This window comes from Syngnathus typhle, linkage group LG2 (assembly GCF_033458585.1).
Source record: "Syngnathus typhle isolate RoL2023-S1 ecotype Sweden linkage group LG2, RoL_Styp_1.0, whole genome shotgun sequence".
Taxonomy (NCBI): Eukaryota; Metazoa; Chordata; class Actinopteri; order Syngnathiformes; family Syngnathidae; genus Syngnathus; species Syngnathus typhle.
Genome location: NC_083739.1, coordinates 1,429,618 through 1,446,352, shown reverse-complemented (window position 1 = coordinate 1,446,352; position 16,735 = coordinate 1,429,618). Strand labels below are relative to the sequence as shown.

At 45.9% G+C, this 16,735-nt stretch overlaps 1 protein-coding gene and 2 long non-coding RNA genes across 4 annotated transcripts; 2 read left to right on the top strand and 1 right to left on the bottom strand.

The window, feature by feature from the left end:
- Positions 1 to 6,406: 6,406 nt before the first annotated feature.
- Positions 6,407 to 7,796, top strand: LOC133150257 (transcription factor Spi-B-like). Its single transcript, XM_061272681.1, has 4 exons — positions 6,407 to 6,731; positions 6,798 to 6,910; positions 7,024 to 7,180; positions 7,284 to 7,796. The coding sequence occupies exons 1-4, from the start codon at positions 6,467 to 6,469 to the stop codon at positions 7,589 to 7,591; spliced, it is 843 nt and encodes a 280-aa protein (XP_061128665.1). The 5' UTR covers positions 6,407 to 6,466; the 3' UTR covers positions 7,592 to 7,796.
- Positions 7,797 to 8,625: 829 nt separating this feature from the next.
- On the bottom strand, positions 8,626 to 15,595 carry LOC133149945 (uncharacterized). 2 transcript variants are annotated; one of them, XR_009713702.1, is made up of 2 exons: positions 14,125 to 15,595; positions 8,626 to 9,443 (listed from the first exon to the last, which is right to left on the bottom strand). It is a non-coding gene; the product is annotated as an uncharacterized LOC133149945 (long non-coding RNA). The 2 variants fall into 2 exon arrangements; XR_009713701.1 differs by having other exon boundaries at positions 14,129 to 15,595.
- LOC133149946 (uncharacterized) lies at positions 9,563 to 15,030 on the top strand. The gene is made up of 2 exons (XR_009713703.1): positions 9,563 to 9,807; positions 13,750 to 15,030. It is a non-coding gene; the product is annotated as an uncharacterized LOC133149946 (long non-coding RNA).
- Positions 15,596 to 16,735: the final 1,140 nt, after the last annotated feature.

Sequence of the window (16,735 nt, the reverse complement as noted above, 5' to 3'; positions counted from 1 at the left end):
GCCGTCGATCCAGTTTCTTGGGCATCTCATCGGCAGTAATGGGGCCACCCCCCTCCCGACAAAGGTGGAAGCGGTCTCCGCTTTTCCCCGCCCACGTTCGGCCCGGGGGCTCCGGGAGTTCCTTGGGATGGTTACATTCTACCACCGATTCATACGCCGGGCGGCCCACATTATGCACCCACTGTATGAGGCCCTTAAGGGTAAAACCCCCAACCAGGACATCGACTGGACCCCCGAGGGGATCAAGGCTTTCGAGGATACTAAGGCTGCGCTGTGCCAGGCCACCATGTTGGTCCACCCGTCGCCTGGAGCCCCGGTCGCCCTCACGACCGACGCATCGGACTACGCAGTTGGTGCTGTATTTGAGCAGTGGGTTGGTGGCGCCTGGCAACCGCTCGCCTTTTTCAGCCGCCAGCTGGTCCCTAGGGAGCGCAAATACAGCACATTCGACAGGGAGCTACTCGGCGTCTGGTTGGCGATCCGCCATTTCCGCTCCATCCTGGAAGGCCGTGAGTTTACGGTTTTCGTCGACCACAAACCCCTCACGTTCTCTATGTCCAAGGTGGCTGAGCCGTGGTCCGCCCGCCAGCAGCGTCAGCTGTCTTTTATCTCCGAGTACACCACAGATATCCGACACATCGCCGGCAAGTCCAACGTGGTCGCCGATTGCCTCTCTAGAGCGGTCATCCACACGGTTCAGCTGGGGCTCGACTACTCAAGTATGAGTGCTGACCAAGCCTCAGATCCTGGGATCCAGTCGCTCAGAGACTCGGACACTGGACTGCGTCTGGAGGAGGTCGCGGTTGGCGACTCAGGTGTCAGGCTGTGGTGCGACCTCTCCACCGGCCAACCTAGACCACTTGTCCCTGCCGGCTGGCAGCGGGCTGTCTTTGAGGCGATACACGGCCTGTCCCATCCTGGCAGAAAAGCGTCCGTGAGGCTGGTGGCTCAGAAGTTCGTCTGGAAAGGGCTGAAGAGGGACGTTCGGGCCTGGGTCGACTCGTGTGTGGCTTGTCAGCGTGCGAAGGTGCACCGCCATACCAAGGCCCCGTTGGAGCCGTTCACTGTCCCCGAAAGGAGGTTCGACCACGTCAACATCGACCTTGTGGGCCCGCTCCCCCCTTCCCATGGTTTCACCTACCTCCTCACCATGGTGGACAGGACGACCCGTTGGCCTGAAGCCGTCCCCCTCTCCTCAACCTCGGCTGCTGACGTGGCCCGGGCGTTTATTGGCACATGGGTCGCGCGCTTTGGAACACCTTCAGACCTCTCCTCGGACCGGGGTGCACAGTTTACTTCCGAGATCTGGAATGTGGTTGCTGGAGGCTTGGGCGTCAAGCTGCACCGCACCACCGCTTATCACCCCCAGGCTAACGGGCTGTGCGAGCGGTTCCACCGCTCCATGAAGGCGGCTCTACGCGCCAGTCTGGTGGATGGCAACTGGGTGGACAGACTTCCCTGGGTCATGCTGGGCCTCAGGACGGCCCCTAAGGAGGACTTGCAGTCCTCGTCTGCTGAGCTCGTCTACGGCCAGGTACTACGAGTTCCTGGGGACTTCATTCCAGACGCCACAACGCCTTGGTCGGCGGCCGGGCAGCGGTCCTCCCTGCTGGAAGTTGCCGGGACGTTCGCACCTGTCCCCACGTCACGGCACTGCACCCCTGTTTCCCGGGTGCCCACCGACCTACGCTCGGCGGGTTTTGTGTTCATCCGCCACGACGCCCACCGCGGGCCGTTGCGTCCGCCTTACGACGGGCCTTTTAAGGTCTTGCAGCACGGGAGTAAGAGCATGGTCGTGGACATCGGCGGTAGGCCTGAGACTATCTCGGTCGATAGGATTAAGCCTGCCCACGTGGATGTTTCCCGGACATTGGAATTGGCGCAGGCCCCACGCCGCGGACGCCCCCCAGCGCCTCGCCCCTCCGACCTGACCGAGCTCCCGCCTGCCCGACCGACAACGCGACCGTCCAGCCCAGCGGTCTTTCCGGTGGCGCCCCCTACCCTTGACCCCCTGCCAGCCCCTGCCACCTACACCCGCTGTGGTCGGGCTGTCGTTCCTTTCCGGCGCGGGGATTTTGACTATGGGTGAATTCTGGGGGGGCATGTGTAGTGAGTTGACATAATTCACCCGGAACCTAAGTTCACGTTGCCGAGTTCCGGTGGGATGTTTTACACGTGTGGGAGTTTCCGTTTTGAGTAGTGTGTGTTAGGATCTCGAAGGGAAAAGAGTCGGCCCGTGGTTGAGAGAAGCAAGTTATAAATGTCATTAAAACAACTGCCGTTGGCACCGTCATTTATCACTCCGCCTCCGACTCCAGTCCTTGCACACCACAACATCATATAATGTATCGCCAAATGGCTCATCACCCTTTGTGTTGTTAGCAATGCTTCTGCAGCACTGAACAAGATGGCCAGAAGTAACGATCCTTTTCTGATCATAATAATAATAATAATATTTTTTTTGATTGATTGGTATCTTTATTTCGAACATCCAAAACAAAAGAAAAAAACAAAACAAATAACACTCAAAAGTGCCTCATATAAGTCCATACAACAAACAAAAAATAAACCAACAAACAGAAATAAATAGAGAAATTAATTAATTAATAATAATAATACATAAGTAAATAAATCAATAAAGAATGCTCAAAAAGGAGTAGGAGGAAGCATAGCTATGGTTATCGTGAATAATCATATAAACTGTCATTTTTTATTTATAATATTATGTTTCTATTATTATATGATTTATTATATAATGATATTATTTCATGTTAATAATGATATAAAATTATTAGTAGTAGTATATCATTATTATTAAATATGAACTGAACTATTATTATTATTATTATAAAATAACAATGGAATTACTATTGTTAGTCGCAGTAGGAGAAGTGCAATGATGTAACTTTCCCATCGAAAAACGCTGGCTGGTCTCAAAGGTTGGCAAACACTGACCTAGTGTGTTCTCGCTCAATTGGATGTCACTTCCAAGCTGCGAGTGACCATCTTTTTCTTATCTTACTGTGAAAACGGATGATTTATGTGCAATCTTTATGTGTTATTCCGATAAGGCGTGTGGGCCAGTGTAGTTTATGAGTGTTTATTGAGACCACAGATTACAGAGCTGCCTACTGATGGTCCCAAACCATCTTCCGTGGGAATGCAAAGTCCCGCCAGTTCCCAATCCCGTTCCTTATCTCCAACTTTCCCGTATGAATTATGTCTGCCGACCTGCCGTACAACATCACGTCTGCCACTGCTCTTAAATTCTACACACCGCAAAGTTCAGCCGACTTGAATACATCATGACAATAAGATCTACCGTTTTTTTCCATGTATAATGCGCCCCCATGTATAATACGCACCCTAAAAATGGCATGCCGATGCTGGAAAAAAGCCTGTACCCATGTATAATACGCACCCAAGTTTTGACTCCTACTTAAGTCGGTTAACGTAAAATTATTTCAGAAAAAAGATCATCTTTGGGAACAAGCGGATGTTATTCTGCCGGTCAGTATCACTGCGCATGCGCTAGCATACTCAATAGCGAAGAAATGTTTCGGATTTGTGTCGGGTACATTGTGACAGACAGCAAACGAGCAGGTGATCGAGCAAGCGTCTGATACCAGAGCATTGTGTTCGAAGTGAACAGCAGAGAAGAAAGCGCATCTGTAATGGCCGCCTCCGCATCATATCCGTATTTAAAAAAAAAAAAAAAGTTTTCTTTTTTTTGTACCCATGTATAATGCGCACCCCAGATTTTAGGACAATAAATTAGTTCAATTTTGCGCATTATACATGGAAAAAAACGGTATTTTATTCCCCGTGGTTGTAGTTTGCTGTGGTCTACATATCTGGGCTTTGCGCCCATGAAACAAGACGAAGAACCGTGCGGCAAGAGAGCTGACGCTGACATTCAGCCGCCAACCTCAAGTTTTGCATACACCCCCTGATAAGTCCGGACAGTGAAAACTCCACAGCACGTCTCACACGCGTGCATATTAGCGAGCGCTTCTCCACAATTTGCTCTTTTATCACTTTGCACACATGTAAACAAGCAGACACAACATCAAATAACAATGTGTAAGCTCCCTGCTTTGTCTGACTTTCTGGGGAATTCCCAGTGGGCTGCACACATACAGGTGATTGATTTGCTTATGCTCACTCATCTAGGGGGTGTGAGTGTAACTGTTAACACGCTACACCTGGACACACACACACACACACGCTTGGACAACTCATGTTCATGTTGATAAGCCCGCCCGCTCGCTCGCAAGCCTTACAGGTGCCTCGACACCTGACACACCAATGGTCAACAAAATATAATATGAGTCCATTTCACCTGGCAAACACCTCCAAGGGTTGCAAATGTTGGATGACCTGATCAAATTGCATGCTCGGCGACATGAGAAATATGTAAAAATAATTATTTTTGGTTTTATTATTATTTTATTTATTAATTAAGATTACTACAATAATGAATACCTTCATTTTGGGGAGTTTGTTTTGTTGGTTTGGCTTGTTTTTCGGAAAAAAAAAAAATCTATTTTTCTTTGTGCATTTCAGGCAACAAAAGGTCCAATGAACCTTTGGCTTTATCTCCTTCTTTCAAACTTGCAGGTGCAATCTGACCTATTGAAGCTCTAACCGTCGTTCAATTCACTTTAACACCCAGGGTTTCCCCACACCGTATTTTTTGAAGCTTTTCCAGACTATCAGTAATAGCCTTCACCTTCTATAAACATATTGGAAAGTTAGTGATGTCATTCATTGCCTAGGGGTATAAAAAGCACTGCGTAAATATCAGCTGCCCATCCCAATTCACTTTATATTGTCCATCATTAGTCAGTTGGCTTCCATTATTTTCACAGCTCTGTGTAACTACCAATTACCGTATTTTCCGCCCTATAAGGCGCACCTAAAAACCTAAAATTTTCTCAGAAACCAACAATATGGACCAAATTCCTAAATTTAAACTGGCCAGAATAATTGTGTCATGAAATCAATCATAAGTGGCCCACTGAAGACTATGAATCATCAATCAAAAAGACTATGGATCATTATTTTATGATTATAAAGTCATTTGTTCCGTCTGAAGTTGAAATAAAAAAGATAAAATGGAGAATGATTTGATTTGGATTCAAAAATCTGACATGATGCATTAATGGTGCGCCTTATAGTCCGGTGCGCCTTATATAAGGATAAAGTTTTAAAATGGGCCATTCATTGAAGGTGCGCCTTATAGTCCGGTGCGCCTTATAGGCCGGAAAATACGGTAATATTTAGATTATTTACTTGTGTGGTTGGAGAGCCTGGGGATGCTATATTAAAAAATCGGTTTCATTCCAATGACAGTGATGCTAACATGCGAGATTACTGGGATCGATATTGGGCCCACTAAAAACACCTTTAAGAATAGCCGTCTTATTTAATGAATTGAAATTTTATTATAATACTATTCTATGTATCTTCTAACTTTACTAACATAATACTAATTGTTCATTATTTGACAGAATGGTTTTAATTGAATCGACATATTAAAGAGTCGTAGGTTTATACGCAAAATGTTGAAAATAAGACACCATTTGACCTCAGTGTGAATTTATTGAAATTGAATTAGTGGACCCCGCCCCAAATCCACCACCGCCGCTCCTCATGTGTGCCACCTTTGTCCAAATGTGATTGGCCGGTGGGGTGACGTGAAGGAGGATCTAAGGCTATAAGATAGGTGCTGCTCAGGTGGCGGATCAAATAGGTGGCTTTTTTTTTTTTTAATGCTTTCGGAAAACACATCAGAGGAGGACATTTCAAAAGGTACGATTTCCGATATCACTGTCGAGCCATCCCGAAATCCATGGAGCACTTTTCGCTTCCCTTTTCCTCTTCCCAGACACACCTTGAATTTAGTCGGCTGTAATAGATGTGTTATTTATTTATTTTTTTTAATATGTGAATTTTGCAAGTTATGATACGACGAGGGGAAAAAAAAAAAAAAAGGTTCTCCCTTGTGATGATCTCATTGACTGTACAGTAACTGACTGGCATGTGCGTATTAAGAGTGTCAGTTACAAATACAGTTATCTCAATGTTACCTGGTCGGTGCGGCGATACGTAAACACGGATTTGATAGTCAAATTCAAATCAACATGGCAGCCGCTGAGCAAACAAAACTTTGAACCGGGTTGATGAGATGCACGCTCAATGTATGCGTGTGTGCGTGTGTGTGTATATTGTCAAGTAAAAGCACAACTCCTTAATTAAGTACAAAAAAACATTTTTCTTTTTCGTTTCATCGCTAGAAACAATCAGGGAAAATATCTCTCTTGTAAACTTTCCTCGACCTGATAGTAGAAGAAAAAAGCAAGTATTTGTTGACTTTATTTTATTTTACAGTACTTTACTGCAACTAGCTGGTCACTTCAAATTGAAGTTGAATATTAATGATGCCCAATGCATATGAACTAATATGGCTGCCACAAAGCGCGTTAAAAAACATCACTTCTGGTTCTTTTTTTTCCGACAGATGGCTTACGTGACTGAGCTCAGACTCGGTGGGGCTCGGGGTTCCTGGATCGGAGCCACGCCCTCATCCTGCCCGGAGGTGGATCTGGAGGTCATCGAGGAGTATCTTCAGGAGCATTCCCTGGAGGTCCAGCCTTCCTGCACGCATGCTTCGCCTCCGAGCAATGCGGCGCAGTACGTGCATTCTCACCACGGCGCCAGGATCATCGGTGAGTGACAAAGCAAGCATCCGGCCCAACGTGTCGGTGGAGCTTCATGCTCTTGCATCTCCGCAGAGAATAACTGGTCAGGCCAGCATGCCTATGAGTGGCACTGCGGTGCTCCCAATAAGGAATACGAGGAGCAAGCACCACCTCCGGCCTGGCCCTGTCCGCATCAGAACCAATGGGTGAGGTCTTTTCACAACTTTAATGGCTATTTCTCACTAAAGTCAATTCTGCCAAATATCTCCTGATGAAGGAAAACCAACGAGTGACTTACGATTGTCCACATTTGCTCTAGGATCACGTGGCATATTCCGATAAGCCGATCGTTTGTATGGATTCGGACTCTCAGTCCAGTTGCTCCCAGTACCACGAATATCACGACGCGCCTTCTCCCACTTCCGATAGCGGAGGCGGATCCAACAAAGACCCTTTACGTCTTGCTCCACTTTCAGGTGCAAATGATTCTATTGTGTCAATCTATGCCCCGCCCCCTTTTTCATAAAAAGCTTTGATTGATTCAAATTTAGGATTTAATAGCGTTATCCTCTTTGACAGGAAGGAGGAAGGAGCGCTTGTTCCAGTTCCTGTTTGAGATGCTGCAAACGCCGGCAATGCGAAGCTGCATCTGGTGGGTCCAGTCCTCTTCGGGTACATTTCAGTTCTCTTCCCAAAATAAAGAGAGGCTGGCAGAGATATGGGGCCGCCGAAAAGGGAACCGCAAGACAATGACGTACCAGAAAATGGCACGGGCCTTGAGGAATTACGCCCGCACGGGCGAGATCCAAAAGGTCAAGCGGAAACTCACGTATCGCTTCGATGAGAAGACGCTGAGAGGCCTCCAAGGAGATGCCGATATGGTGTGAAGGGAAAAGTCGACAAGATAGAAATACTGAGTATTTGAGAGGCAGAGAAAAGGAAAACATAATCTGATAGATTGTTGCAAGATATCTACTTTATAAGTAGGACCTCTTAATCACCTAATACACATTTTGGTTGTTGTGGTTGTGTAATACAAATCTTTTATTTGTGCGTGTTGTCTTTTTATGATAATAAATATTTTTGGAATTGCTTGTACGTGTTTTAATTTGTGCCACACGATTCTAAATTTGGCCACGATTGAATCAATCTGGTCTAATCTGCATTTAAAAACAAAATCAGACTAGTTACTTCACAATGTGTGTAGGTTTGATTTATATCCATTAATTTGTGAAAGGTTATTGGTGTTATTCGCTTTAATTACATTAAGAAAATGATGAAAGTTTTTTCAACAGTTTTATCTTGGACCCCACGGGACTTCCGCAGCTTCCCCGCCAGAGGGCGCCCAAGACTTCAGTGGACAATCGCCAGCCACCACAGACACATCCACATCATATAGATACCTTTACCGTACATTGATGTCGCCGCCGCCATATTGGATGTGGAAAAGTGAAGCGGTCGATGACGCCGCCGCACTTGTTAGCAGCTTTCCCCTCCAAGACAGATATCACAAGGTTCACATTCCTCAGGTAAAACGGAATAATGACTTTGAATTAAGGTAAGTCTTTTTCTCCTCTCCAAATCTTGCTGTCATTATTTGTAGTCGATAAATCACTGAATCTCAAAAAGTGTACTGAAGTTCAGTTTATTGAAAAAATTGGCGCTATTTATTTAGCAAGCCCACGTTTCACAGCTACATTGTTTCACGGATTGAATATTGACAATTAATGATAATAATTTCTCCTGGAGCCGATTCCCCAAAAATATGAGGAGATTTATGTGAGTGAGATGCATTGCTGCACTTTGTAAATTCGTGATATAAGTGCCTTTACTTAAATTAAACCGAAATTACCATTTAATGATGACGTATGTCTTTGGTATCCACACTAACAGAAAAAAACAAGGTAGGTTGAAAGCAAGGTAGGTTGACTCATTTAAAAAAACTTTATTGTCATTTTTATACAAACTGAATTCTAGTCACTTAATTCTTACAATGATACACTGAATCATACATAGTGCAATACTGGATTACATGTAATCTGCTGAGAGTGTGTCTTTGGAAATGATCCAATTTCACTACATTGCTCTGAAAATATATTTTATTTACAACAAATAAAGTACCGGCATCTTTTTTGCCACTAAGTAGTGTCATGCAGAACTATTGAGTCCTCGGCCACTAGAGGGCGTGTGTTCCACAAGTTGCTATTTAGTACAACAAAAATAATCGCTTTGTGTTAAAAAAACAGTCACAGATTTCACATCAAGCAACTTTTGTTGGTTTAGTAAACTGAGACTAAATCTGTGAAACGTGCGGCCCGGCTCAGGAAACGTTGGCGTCGGCGGTCGTCAGTTTGTGAGCTTCTCAAGGAAGGCAATAGACTGTATAGTTATCACCTGAGAAGGGTGTCGAGCCACCCAGCAAACTATACAACCTACTACCTCACCCTGACAAAGCCCGGTTCCAACACACATCCACCTGGCAGGTAATCTAATACACCACTCGGGAGCAAACACAGAAATGATCGCAACGCTCGATGTTTGCATTCGGTCCCATCGGACGGTGCGGTTGTCACCTGGGCGAGTAAACTGTCTCTTGGGAAAGACAGTAGATTGTATAGTTATCTGGAAAAGAGGCTACCTAACCCTCACAACTATTCAATCTACTACCTCAGGCCCAAGGGCAGCATTCACGTTGCCTTGCGGGCCGGCGCCGTCCGTCAAGGTCGCGCTCCTGCGATGCTAGAAGGGGAAACACACGGGAGAGTTACGGCGATATTTTCGCTGAAATGCATTCAGGTCAGAACATGTCTTCTTTCCAAATGACCGATGGGAATGATAGCGGGAGAAAGGAGGCAAAATTGTAGTGACGAAGTGCTGAGAAGTATTGCGAGATTGAATTGAAAGACAGAAATGCACAGAAGGAGAATTCGGAAGGCAAACAATGGTACACACTCACTGGCTTCCTGAGACTGGAGCATGTGATCGAAAGAGAAAGAAAGAGGAGGGGAAGAAAGAATGGCTTCGATGCCAGGAGCTGAGTTTCGTTTCGACAAAAACTGAACTCATTCCAACGTCCTATCGCTGTCCTGCTTCTCAAATAAAGGTACACACACACACACACACCGCCGCGCTTGTAAACATGGCCGCCGCCAGCTGCCTCGGATTGGATACAGGACAGGGCTGCCATTCTGCCCTCCCAAACAAAACAAGGAAATACAAAATGGCGACATGCGGACCGGCCATTTTAAGGTCTCCTATCAAACGCATTCTGCCTTCCCCTCCCCGATGCTTAAACTTGTGCCAAGTGGCGACACCGAGCCGACCGACTCATTCGGATGACACAAGGTCGGTCGGGCACGTAATGTGGCGGGCCGGTGTTAATGAGTATTTTAACAAATGTCTGGCAGGTATACGACTCACATAAATGAGTATACAGCCTCACGCAGGTCCAGCTCGGGCATCGGGCGGGTGCGTGCTTGGCATGGTGCCCATCTCTGCAATAGTGCCAAGCTATGTTTAGCCAGAAAGAAAACAGAGTGGACTGTCTAATATTGAAATGGCACAGTGACAGGAGCAAATATAGGTCACATGGCTGAATGCTCCGCTTCTGGGTCATCTGCATGTGGCCATCGCAGCCCACAAACAACTAAGTCAATATCACTAAAAGCTAGCTTTGAGCCTATTTCACTGCCGGAACATTTTAACTTTAATCTTCATATATATTATATTAAGGAGATGTTCTGCTGTTGGAAATGCACGTCATTTATTTGACCTCACTTCCCTGCAAACGTTAAAATACTGTATGACAGTAGCTTCACTTAGCAACATGTTAGCAAGAAGCTTCTCAGGAAGCAAGATTTCTATGCTTGATAACATCCAGCTATACGCACAATTTTACAAAAAACATCAAAAGCTTCTCCTAATGTCCCAGACTCACAGTGACAGGGTGAACAACAATTTCAAATATGATGATGAAAATAGAATTACCGTTTTTTTCCATGTATAATGCGCAACATTTAACTAATTTATTGTCCTAAAATCTGGGGTGCGCATTATACATGGGTACAATTATTATTATTTTATTTTTTAAATCCGGATATCATACGGAGGCCGCCATTACAGATGCGCTTTCTTCTGTTTCTTCTCTTCAAACAGGCTCCATACAAACACAATGCTCTGGTATCAGACGCTTGCTCAATCACCTGCTCGTTTGCTGTCACAATGTACCCTACACAAATCCGAAACATTTCTTCGCTATTGAGTATGCTAGCGCATGCGCAGTGATACTGACCGGCAGAATAACATCCGGTTGTTCCCAAAGATATTTTTTCTGAAATAATTTTACGTTCACGGACTTAAGTAGGAGTCAAAAGTTGGGTGCGTATTATACATGGGTACAGCCTTTTTTCCAGCATCAACATGCCATTTTTAGGGTGCGTATTATACATGGGGGCGCATTATACATGGAAAAAAACGGTATACATAATTAAATTGATCATATATCAAATACTTTGTTGCAGATAATAAAATGATGTCAAAATATTTTGTCATCTAACCATATTATAGTGCCATATAATAATAATAATAATTAATAATATGTCATTAACATAGCATCCAATGAGAAAAATGCAAAAAATGAAAAATTATTCGGCATAACAAGATCTATAGATGCATGTTTTCATGAGTTTGGTGAGAGAGCCCTGACCTCAACCACCTTCATGCATGAAGCCCCAAAAGCCACAATCTGGTGCCTGGTTCACCACCTCAGATCATTCAAGAACCAATACGGTATCGTAAACATGCCAACGTCAAATACAAGAAGATGACGAAAGTCAATGAATCAAACAATTGAATTCACTTCTGGGTGTGTCACATTTACTGGAAGTCAAACACGAAAATTCGTAAATCAGTCATTGCCCAAAGGACGTCGAGTCAAGGAAATACCAGTCAAGTCATGAAGAATGCTTGGCACAAATACAAAGCGGTCACCAGACGACTGCAAAAGAATGCGTCACTCTTTGCGTCTCGCACTTTCTCGCCAAGTCTGTGTGCCCGGCAGAATTTCAATAACGGGCCAAAGGAGGCGGCCGGTCGGACTTGGCAGAGCCACATAATTGGGTGAATGAAGAATTCCCACAATTAAGATCACCCCAAAAAAAATAGGATTCATCTTGTCAGAGTCACTCAACTTATTCTGCTTCCTCTCAATCTTTCCCGTTTGCCGGTAGCAAGCTCCCTTAATGCCCGCTTGGCACTTCATGTTCTTTAGCTCCTCATTACCCGGTGTCCAACACAAAAGAATTCAAGTGCACACAAATGCAAGCGTCAGTTGAGCTGATCCTGTTTTTACGACGTGCTAATTGAATGGAAATCCCGTTTAAAGGGTGCGTTGTGTTCTTAGCACACCGTCTTTTCAAACATAGATATACCGTTTTTTTCCGTGTATAATGCGCCCCCATGTATAATACGCACCCTAAAAATGGCATGTCGATGCTGGAAAAAATACGCACCCAGATTTTGACTCCTACTTAAGTCCGTGAACGTAAAATGATTTCAGAAAAAAGATCATCTTTGGGAACAAGCGGATGTTATTCTGCCGGTCAGTATCACTGCGCATGGGCTAGCAAACTCGATAGCGAAGAAATGTTTCGGATTTGTGTAGGGTACAAAGCACATCTGTAATGGCGGCCTCTGTATCATATCCGGATTTTAAAAAATATTTTTTTTTTTTGTACCCATGTATAATGCGCACCCCAGATTTTAGGACAATAAATTAGCTAAATTTTGCGCATTATACATGGAAAAAAACGGTATATCCGGTAAGGCTCCTTCAGCGTAAGTTTGATCGGGGTTGGAACGACATTCAACGACATTGACCGTTAATGGCGGATTTGCGTCATCACGTTTTCCGATCGGCCAGTTTTTAGAGTAGATATGGACTTTTTATCGCACGTGCCGCATGGTCATAATCAATGAAATGTTGACTCGGCAACTTGTGTTAATTGTTGAGATGGATTTCAAAAATGATATGTTGAAGTGTGGATGAAAATAGCAGTTAGCATCGCTAGATTCGGCTATTCCGACCACTGCTAATCTTAAAATATTCATTTAATATTCTGGTGGTTTGGAACCGGCGCAAGTTCTTCATTGCCAAAATGATCAAACATTTACATTTGAAAAAAAACGATTATTATATCGCAAATAACAACAAAATAATAATAATCGTGATGTTTCTCCCGGAGCACATTCAGTTCGGGGTTTGTGCTGGCAAATGTGCAACTCGATACAAAGATCTGGCCCGATTTGTCAGAAACAGCTGCAGCTTCCTGTGCGGCAGCAGAAACTTCCCGTGGCCTCGCTGCAAACAGCGACAGGTCGGCCAAGATATGAGCCAATGAGCTTCAAGCAGGAAGTCAGCCCACTCGCCTCAAGGAGAAACATCATGACGAAACGCACACAAAGTTCATCTGAGGATACGCGGGGAGGCGGGGAGAGAGCTGTGCCGCTCCCATCTCTCTTCCTATCTCAGGCCCCCGCTTCGTTGTCTCTCCTTTTCGTCTATCTTTCTCTCATCACTCTCACGCCATAAAATGAGAAACGCATTCATTTGCAACGACCCAACACGTCGGGCCGATGTCAGACGATCGGAGCAAATAGGCCGAGCGAGCGTGGCGCCTGCCCATTATCCGCCGCCCTTCAACACGTGGCACCGCGGCGCCATCTTAGAACCGAATGTCACGGCGATACGACCCAAAGTCTCCGAAATGCAACTTGCTGTTCATTTTTTTGCTCATCCACACTTTCCTTCTTCTGCCTTCCAGCAATCTGGCTTGCATGATGCAAATCGTCAACACGAGGACGTTAAGACAAACATTCCATTTGCTCTTTTCAAAAGACTTGTCACGCGGCTCGATTGCACAAAAGCAGAAGCGTGGGGGGGGGGGGGTAGAGGAAAAAATGCAAATATTGCAATGAGCGCAATGAGAAACTTATCACGCCAGCTCTCACTGATAAGAGAGCCGCCTCTGTCGTTTTTACGTTCCAGGTAAACTGGACCCTTCAAGCCACGAGAATCTCCACGCTTTCAAAAGTTAACCGAGACGACCCCTTACTTGCGCCCGCCGTTAGACGGCGTGACACCTGTTCCCTCCGGAAAACCACGGAAAAGTCGGAGGGGAAGACCGGCATGAGAGAGGAGAGCCGAGGGAGTTGCGAAGGGACTGCGGGGAGTCCCGGAGTCCCTCTGAGCACCGCCAAAGTTTCTCCTGCTTTGCCCGTGGAGCCAAAATGGCGGCGTGCGGCGTGGCAGCCGACGGCGAGCCAAGCGTTTACAAGCCCGAGGACGGCGGGGGAAGTAGAAGAGCGACGTGACGGGGCAGGGAAATAGACGGCGAAGGTGTTTCAAAAGGGAAAAATATACCTACGTGAGCGGCGGCCTGGGCCCGAGGACCGGAGGAGAAGAGGGCCATGATGAAGGGAAGAGAGAGGAGTAGAGCACACCCTCTGAGAGCAACACCCCTTTTTTTTCCCACAATCCCCTCCTACTGCCGCGAGTGCGCATCCCAAAATGAGCGCCGGCGTACTCCGAAGCCTCGGCGGCGAAGGAAACGGCCGCGGGTTGTAAACCTCGGCGTGATCCATTCGCCAGCTCGCCCTCTGCTTCGGCCTGCTCTCTTTTTCGCCTGCCTGCCTGCCTGCCCACTTTGGCACCGCTGACAAGAGGGAAAGAGAGTGAAGGGAGGGCGGCTGTACACACACACACACACAGAGAAAGAGGAAGGGAGGGACACGCTGTCTGTCGCGAGAGAGGGCGAACGCAGAGGAGGAGTCGGCGAGAGGAAGCGTGGAAAGAAAGAGCGTTCCAGTCACAAGTCACACGAATTGTCGGGAGCGGTGACACAAACGTAGCAGCTGGGCCGCATCGGCGGCGGCGCCACGCCGCTCGCCTCCTTCCAACGCCCCGCCGTGACCGGCAGATGGCGCGAGAAACCAGCCGGCGGGCGCCATATTGCTCGCCATGTTTGCTAACGGGAAACAACAAACAGACGGACGTTGGCGCTCATCCCTTCTTATTCATGACCGACGTTAATATTTGAAATGCCCAATTTCAGTCCCTGCCTGCCGAGGACTTCAAGTGACCAATCACGGGGCGCACCGCCCGACCAATGCGAGCTCACGGCGGAGCTGACATCATTTCCAAAAAATCGAGAAAACTCTTTTTGTCCTCCCACTTACTCTTTTTTTCACATGCACCTGATGAAGGCACTTGATTAGAAGGACGGATCTACAACCCCCCCCACCCAAGCCCTCCGTCGCTTCTTCGAAACACTCACCCAGGAGATAACAGAAAAAAAGAATGGTCCAGTGTGTCAGCTTTAACTCCACTCGAGTCTTTTCTCGCCGATCAGGACACACAAACACACACACACACAGCTGTGCCGTACTGTACTCCAACACAATCCAGTTGTTCCACGGAGGCTCGGATTCAGCCGAGCGCTCGGACGGCCCCTCCGACCTGACGTCACGTCTCCTTTGTTGTTTATGAATTTATTTCTCTCCTCAGCTGAACTCTCTGAACCCAAAGTACCCACCCAGCGGCTCCTCCCCTCCCCTCCTGTCCTCTCTGCCAAAGAAGGCAGGGCAGGGCGCATACAGTATGGCGGGAACAAGGCACAAGTGCAAAGGCCGAAAGGCGGGAGAAGAGACTTCTTTTTTTTTTTTTTTAATCCTTCTTTTCTTTCTTGACAAGCGCCTCGCGTCTCTTCCTGCTGGCTTTGTAAAAGTTTCAGCTGCATGGCGGGCCGGCCTCTTTTGGCACTTGTCCAACTTGTGACTCTTCTGTCCCTCTGCAAGAAAAGAGAAGGCGAGCGGGCCGGGCCGGCCAGGGGAGGACAGCTAAAGTGACAGCTGGACTGGTTTTGCTCTCGGAAGACATTTCATACATGTGCAAAAGTCAAGTCACGTGGAGCAACAATGAGGCGTTGTGCGTTGGAAGAAAGGACTCTATTTCCTTTTGTAGAAATAAATGTACCCTTCGCGATTCACGACTGTAAAGGGATTTTATTTGCCATAAAAATGCCGTTTTGAAAAAGAAAACAACACCGCTGGTAATAATAGATTTTGCGTAATAATAACCCAACAGTGAACATGATTGACTCTGATTTAATCCTGTAACAAAAGTATTTTTCCTCGCCATTGATTCATGGTTGATGATTCAAATAATGTAATGAATTTCTCAAAAAAGGGAAAATTGAACCTTGATGAAAACCTGATCTCCATTAATACCTTTCGACCGACATATTCATAACATCTCTTGTCATTATAAACTAAAACAATTGTGATTTTTTTTTTTTCCCGTCTTACTTTTATTAAACTTGCCGTATGTATTACTTCTCTTCTGGACCTTTTAAAACAAAATTAAATAATTATTTCAAACCATCTGCCGGGACTAGTTTATGAGTGCCGGTATTATCTGGGGGATACTGCCCTCTTGTGGTCAAATGAAAGTGCAACAACTCGAGAGGATGTCAGCAGCTTGACCTCTGATCTTGACTGGCCTTTCTTTCTTCAACAGTCTTGTTATGCTCTTTTGGTTATTTTATTAATTCTTGAATTCCATCTGCTAAAAACACAAATTGAGACTTAGCCAGCTGTGCTTTTAATACGATTTGGCTTGCACTGATCTGATTTCTGGGCATGAAAATAGGCCAAAATGGAGCTATGAACTCCGGCAGGACCAATTAGACTCCGGATCGGATGTCAGTCAGGCTTTAATCCGCTTCATTGAGCTTATTACAACTAAGAATAAGCTTGCACATTTTAAGACTTTAAGGCTTTTACGCTTTTGTTTGCACTTTTGCTCATATGCGTACCCTGCTAGAACCGGGTATGGGATGTAAATCATTAAACAAGGCTGACGAAGGCTTATTTGTCTGGTCACGTAAAAATGTTATAGCCAAGCTAATGAAAAGCAATGGCGTCACGTGGTGAAACTCTTTAAGCAATAGTGATTTGAGCACAAACGGTGAAGC

Coding starts and splice junctions, on each gene's coding strand:
- LOC133150257 (XM_061272681.1), top strand. CDS start 6,467: ATGGCTGCCACAAAGCGCGTTAAAAAACATCACTTCTGGTTCTTTTTT. Junction 6,732..6,797: donor CCACGGCGCCAGGATCATCG/GTGAGTGACAAA, acceptor GCATCTCCGCAG/AGAATAACTGGTCAGGCCAG. Junction 7,181..7,283: donor ACGTCTTGCTCCACTTTCAG/GTGCAAATGATT, acceptor CCTCTTTGACAG/GAAGGAGGAAGGAGCGCTTG.